At 49.3% G+C, this 6,712-nt stretch overlaps 1 protein-coding gene across 1 annotated transcript in view; it reads right to left on the reverse strand.

The window, feature by feature from the left end:
* Window positions 1-6,712, reverse strand: part of LOC116827871 (alpha-2-macroglobulin-like) — a 57,416-nt gene that overhangs the window by 37,718 nt on the left and 12,986 nt on the right. Inside the window, 7 exon segments of the mRNA XM_075066933.1 lie at window positions 116-343; window positions 696-857; window positions 1,321-1,430; window positions 1,609-1,723; window positions 2,738-2,861; window positions 3,896-3,980; window positions 5,653-5,821. Of these exon segments, the coding sequence (XP_074923034.1) occupies window positions 116-343; window positions 696-857; window positions 1,321-1,430; window positions 1,609-1,723; window positions 2,738-2,861; window positions 3,896-3,980; window positions 5,653-5,821 (993 nt within the window).

A 6,712-nucleotide genomic window follows, 5' to 3' on the forward strand; every position in this document is an offset into this window, starting at 1 on the left:
AAGGTCAAGTGAACCTGCCCTATGGGGAGTTTGGTGGCCTGGGACATATATAGGTGTCTGACCTCCAGTGCTGTGTCATGTGTACGGAGGTAGAGGTCACTAGGTCCGGGCTTACCACATAGTAAAAGACAATTTCCTTCTGCTCCCCCAAGGCCTCTGGCTTCAGGATGTAGTGTACGTGGATCATCTCATTGGAGCCACAGCTTAAAGTGTGAGACACAGGTTCGATTTTGAGAAAGCTCTTACTCAGGGAGTAAAAGCGTGTTGCTGTGTGAGCGGCATTACCATACACGGGGGTGACCCAGTGTGTGTCGTAACAGTTCAGTTCAGATTTATGGTTTGCCTGAGAAAGAAGAATGTTTTTACATCAGATCAAAAAGAAGGAAAAAGTGGATAATTCTAAAAACATGTTCTTGGCAGATTTTTCAGTGCACAGTACATTGATCTGTATTTTCCATGCTTGTGTGGAGAGAGAGAGAACCAGAGGGAGAGCGACAGAGTGTATGCAAGACACAGAGAGCAAGGTGTAGACAGAGAAAGAGCAAGACAGAGAGGAGGAGACTGAAATTCCCAGCCAATAAACTCTTTGTTTTATCTCCCGATGGGTGGAGAGATCGATAAACTCACAGACAGCTCCCCTGGAGCTCAGTCAGTGACACCTCAGATCCCCTAGCTCCCTGGATTCAGCCACTCACAGTGATTTGAATGGAGGTGTCTGTGAAGTTGACAGTGTCTATGGAAAACCACACTCGGCCCTCTTCATTCGTTGTGTAGTTGGTATCATATTTGTTTCTCCCTATGGAAATCCGGATTGTTTCATTGGCAATTGGAGCATCGGTCCCGTCCACCAGCTTCACCTAAAGGAACAAATCCAATCTCTGTTGCTTATACGAGGCAGGGAAAGCAGTCCCCACAGTCCTAATGGCCCTTTGCCCACATTACTTTCCTGATACAGCTCCAGAGGGTGTTTCTTACAGAGCCGACCAAGGGCCAGGTGTGTATGAACGTGCTGGGTGAGTCTGAATCACCTGAGGAGGTGGCACGTCCTCACAGAGTGTGTAATTAGGAACATGGGAAGGACTGTGCCAGCTCACACCAATGGACCTTCTCCTCTGTATCCTGTCTCTGACAGCACCAGGGGATCAGAGGAAGGTGCTGCAAATTCCACTAATGGCAAGGATACTGCAGCATATGTAGAGGCAGAGGGAGATGGCTCCTATGAGACTCCCATATTTTCCCTTTTCCATTTGCAAGTTCTCATTCTCCACAGACAAGCCCACGCATGTCAGGTAATTTCCTGGGCTCTCAGAGGTTCCCTACCTGCCCAGAGAAAGGGATCCCTGGTATGTAATGAGAGTCCACCTGCTCGAAGCTGATTTTGCTCATGGTGTCTGTGATCTCACTGGAGCCTGTCCCAGTTAACTCCACCCCTGCAAGAAAACACAGCAAAGAGGGGCTTGAACTCATGCACTGACCTGCAGCACCTCCAGATGCTCCAGTCTTGCCCCCCACATTGTCCAGCTCTGCCAGTGCCTTCATGCTGGTTTGCAACACCCACTGCTATTGCAGTGCAGCCCCACAGCTCCACCAGGGCAGCATGATGCATACCTGTACCCTCTTCCGTGATCTTGCCTTGCACCTCAATTTTCATCTCATAACCCTTTCGCTTGAGCTGGAATATTTTAGTCTTCACCACATTGGAGACACAGCCTTGAACGTCCGCCTGAGCCAGAGACCAAAGAGGAAATTACCAGGGAAATCCCTGTACAATTCAGGTCCATATGGAACAGGAACAGATACCCCAGCACCTGAGACATCTCTGGTCCCCAGTGACGTATCCAGTACGCTGCCCTCTGTGATGCATACCCCAGCACCTGAGACATTTGCCTGCTGCTTGATTTGCCTTAATCCCATCCTCTTATTGGCTTGACCCAACCTGACTCCCTCTCTTCCCTTCTTCTTCACCAAACCAATCAAGGCATCTCTGGTCCCCAGTGACGTATCCAATACGCTGCCCTCTGTGATGCATTTCATCACCTGTTCCACAGGTTACACACCTGGTTCCCTGACTGTTCAGATCAGATCCCCTAGATCTGCAACTTCCCATCAGTGTGATAAATCCAATTGTGTCTTTTATCCATCCTTGGAATCCTCTCTCTTTCTCCATGCACATTCTCTCTCTTTCTACTCTCTTTCTTTCTCTTTCCTTTTCTCCAACTATCTCTGCCTAACTTACTTCTATTTTCTCTCTTACTTTCTTTTCCTTCATATTCTCCCTCTCTCTCTTTATTGCTCTACCCCATTCTGTCTACCTCCTTGCCCTGTCTCTCTTTCTTCTTCCACTTGAGTTCTCTCTCTCTTCCAGATCCTACAGTTCCCTCTTGCTTTCTCCTCTGCTCTGCTCTCCTTCCCATCTCAATCCCATTCACTGATACAAAAACCTCTCAGGGTCTTCTCTTTCCCACCGTCCAGGGGTGAATCCTGACTTGACTGATGTCAGTGGGAGTTTTGCCATTGATTTCAATGGGGCCAGGATTTCACCAGAGGAGTTTTTCTTCATAATTTACATCCCCCAGCCCTGGCCTCACCTCCTTCTAACCAACACCTCCCTCCTGTGAGACAGAGCCCAACCAAAAACACAGAATCCCAGCTGAGGTCTAACAATCCCCTTTAACAGACACAGATCACCCTCCTCAAGACAGTCACCTCCAGCCTATGGGATGGACCTTGGACTCACCTGTCTGGTGAATTCCTCACACACAGCCTCGGCCTCTCTTCCATAGCAGCGTGACCTGGACTGGGAGAATCTCCGGCACACATGGACATTCACCAGGCCGGGGACAGGGGTCCCATAAGTGTATCTGTAACCAGAGAGATGTTAAAGAGACACAAGGTGCTTAGATGGGGAGACAGAGTCAGGCAGAAGAGGTCTTTTGGGGCCCTTTATACCATTGCCCCTGTGGACTCTGTTGCTGGTTTCCTAATATCTATTCTCTGGAGGTTGGTCTAGTCCTGTTTTCTAATGACTCAAGTGACAGGGTTCCAGGCATTTCCCGAGGGAAATTATTCCATTACCCAGCAGGCCTGCCCCATTAGGAAATGTTGCCTGATAGTCCGGCTCTTCTGCTCCTTAATCAGTTGAGTTTCCCTTCTCCCAGCTCCTCCCATTTGGCCAAACCTTTCAGGTATGGAAGAGCCCAGACCTGCAGACAATGTTCCAGGTGCCGTCTCCTCAGAGCTGTGGGGCCCAGAGCTGAACACTGTCTTCCAGGGTGGGTCGCACTAACGCTGTATAGAGAGGGATTATCATCTCCTGTCACTGCTACATGACACCTCAGGAGCACTGTTTTCAGCTCTGAGCACCTCTTTACCCAAAGGCCATCGACAAATTGGAGAGATTTCAGAGAAGAGCAAGAAATATGAGCAGGGAGCTGGAGGGAGGGATTTATGAGGAGGGGAGGAAGAATTAAGTCTGGCGAATCTAGTTACAGGATGTCTAAGAAGGGATGTAATTTCTGCCTACAAGTGTCTGAAGGAGGCATCACCAAGGAGAGCTGGGATTCTTTAAGGAGGCACTTGAGGGTCTGATTAGGAAGGATGGAATGATGTTAAGAAAGGGGAAATTTGGGTTGAATAATGGAGAAAAACTTTCTGAGAGGGAGCTGTACGGGGCTGAGGCATAGTTTCCTGGGGCAAAGGAAGGAGCCCCATTTCTTGGGATGTTTAAAGCTTGGGCTGGGTACAGACTAGACAGTGTGAACAATCCTGCCCAGGGCCCCTGGGGATGGAGAGAAAGTGACCCCAGGGACCTTCTCTAGCTCTGGTTTCTGGAGTAGCAGTGGGAAGGCAACAGTGGATGAACACAAAGTACAGTGACTCAAACCCCGTGACTCACAGACCACAGACGGCCACTTTCAGCTCCTCGTCCTGGATGGTGATTTTCTTGGGCAGCTTCACCAACACCTCGTACTTGGGCAGCACTGAGTGGGAGAGATGGGCCATAGTTGAGCAGAGTGGTGGGAACACGTGTACATCATTGTCACTTCCCCATTGAGTGACAGACACAGCCTCTCCCCCTCCCATCCCCAACGCATGGTGCCAGATTCTCAGCTTGCTATAAATCACCACAGCTCCATGCCCGTCAGTGCAGCTGTGCCAGCTTACACCAGCTGAGGATCTGGCCAGGGACTGTGGAACTGAAGAGTTAGAAACCATAACCCCTGCTCCTCTCACCTGTGCTCCCTTTGCCCAACCCCGACCTCCGGGCCATCGTTGCTTTAGAGGCTGTATGCTATGCTACGCAAGTGATACCTAGTTAGGGCCCGACTCCCCAGTGCACCATCGTCACTCACCAGATGTAAAGGGCCACATTCACTGTGTGCTCTTGCTCCTGTGCTGCTCCAGTGAAGCAAAGCAGCCATAAGCCTGGTTACTTTGCATCCCTGGAGTGGTACAAAACAGACAGACTGCACCAGTGAATCTGGCCAAGAAAGTTCAGCCATTTTAAACTTATCCTTGCATGAAAAGAGTTGGATAAAAGCTGTTTCATAACACAGTAAAAGCAAATATTGTTTCCTGCTGGCTGAGCTCACAGACTGCATTCGCCTCCTGGCTGAGCACTAGAATGTCAAGTTTCAGCCCCAAAGTGAATTTTCTCAGAAGTTCTGAAGTAACTGAATAATGGGAGAGAGACACTGGCGGGGTGGAAAGAGAAGCAGAAGATTCTGGGAAGCTTCAGAGTGCCCTGTCGGACAGCAGCGAGAGGACTAGTGGAGCCACTGTTTCTAACCCATTCAGAATGAGCTGGTTCTTAGCCTTGCTGAGAGCAAGCTTTTGGAATGCTTGTAAGTGGCTGGAGCTCTTCTGTGGGATGGTTCACAAGTGGTCAGGATGGGGGCTGGAGTGGTACATTTCCCTAGACTAGACAGAGCTGTAATTTCTCTCTCCTTGGGTGATTAGTGGCAACCACTATAATTAAAGTTATTTGAGAATCTACCACTCCTACTGGCCTCATTTTCCTTTCCTCATGAACCTTCTGAACGTTTGTCCTTTGGGGCTGATGTTTTCCAGGCTTGGTCTCCAGCCAAAGTGTCTTTATTTATTTATTTTGAATGTTTGAAGATGTTCTGGGTGCCAGGGGCCACAGGAACAAAGGTGTGAAGACCAGAGTGGGAGAAGGGGAGAAAGGAGAGGTGAGTTAAGCCAGTTTCATTGGCAGAGCACAGGGGGAGCAAACTGTGCCCCTGAAATGCAGCATTTACATAGCTTGTTCTGCATCCGTACCATATACTGCACACAACTGGTAGGAAAGACCCTACACAAAAATAAAGCTGCATTGTACTGAGACTAGAATCACAGCCCAAATCCAGCAGGCCCAAGGGATAGGCCTTTGTATTTACACCCAGATTCTCCCAGGCTTACAGTGAACAGTGACCCTGACAGTTCAAATGCTGAGGAGAAAGCTACACACCACTGGATGGGGGCTTAGATCCTGAACCCTTAAAGCATCCAGTGTTTTCCTGGCCCATTCCTCAGACCACTCTTCACTCAGCTACACCACAGACAATCCTGAACTGGATTTTTGTGCCTGGAATGGATGAAGCTCCTGCTTCCAACATCCCCAGCCTCAGCACCAGTGGGACCCTTCCTTACCATATTCCTCCACAGTAAAGGGGTGTTCGAGTTTGGTCCCTGACTCCTTCTGCACCACCACATTGTAGGTGCCTTGGATGGGCTCGGAGGGGAGGGGGAAGGAGAGCTGGGTGAGGCCCATGTTTAACTCCACCTCTCGCCACTGGTACACACGGTTCTTCTGCGGGTCCTAGAGGTGAGGAGAGCACAAGGTCATAAGACAGGATGACTCTTAACCTTTCATTTACAGGCAGGGTGTCTACACAGCATGAAGCTGGAGAGCAGGGCAGTTGCAGTCCAATGTTCAGCAGAGATACAGGATATACACGATCATCTCCCTCTCCTATAGATGAGGTTAGGGCACCTGGTGGCCAGCTCTGTACTTTCCCAGTAGTCTGTAAGGATTAAGCAGTCAAGTCCTGTGCAATCAGCATGTGATTAAACAGACAGATACCAGCACTGAATCTACTCCATTGTCTGCCCACCTGATCAACACGCCCACATCCGCATGGAGTGGGCAAGGATAACGAGAGAGAGCCAGGCTAAAAGACCAAGGCACAGACAGCAGGATGCGATGAGTTTCTCTGTGCCTGGGAGCTTGAATGTTATATTTGCAGTTTGAGAACTGGCAACTGCTCTGGCTGAGGATTGAAATACTCAAGTTACCTCTGGGGCTGAGAAAACCCTCCCCACGCAGGTATGTGGAAGGCAATGGGCTATGGAAATGCTCATCTGGTCTTAAATATGTTGTTTGGGTTGCTACTCCTCTTCAGGAAGCCAGTTTATCTTTGACCAGTATAGCTTATGCCTGTACGGGAAGGGGAATGAGCTGTGCCAGTATAAGGCACCTCTATGCTGGTATAACCATGCCCATGCTAGTGGCTGCACCTGTATAACTACTGTAGTAAGAGGAGGCCCTGAGACATAAACATTGGTATCAGAGGCCTGGTATGAGGCCTAAGGCCTAAACTAAAGTAATGGTCAAGACTTTGCTAACATAAAGCAAAGTTAAGCTGTGAGCCAGAGGCAGGCTCTGCTCACAGAAGCTGGCAAGGAAAGGGCTGATGCTGCAAGAAGATAC

Source organism: Chelonoidis abingdonii, chromosome 1, assembly GCF_003597395.2.
Source record: "Chelonoidis abingdonii isolate Lonesome George chromosome 1, CheloAbing_2.0, whole genome shotgun sequence".
In the NCBI taxonomy this organism is placed as follows: Eukaryota; Metazoa; Chordata; order Testudines; family Testudinidae; genus Chelonoidis; species Chelonoidis abingdonii.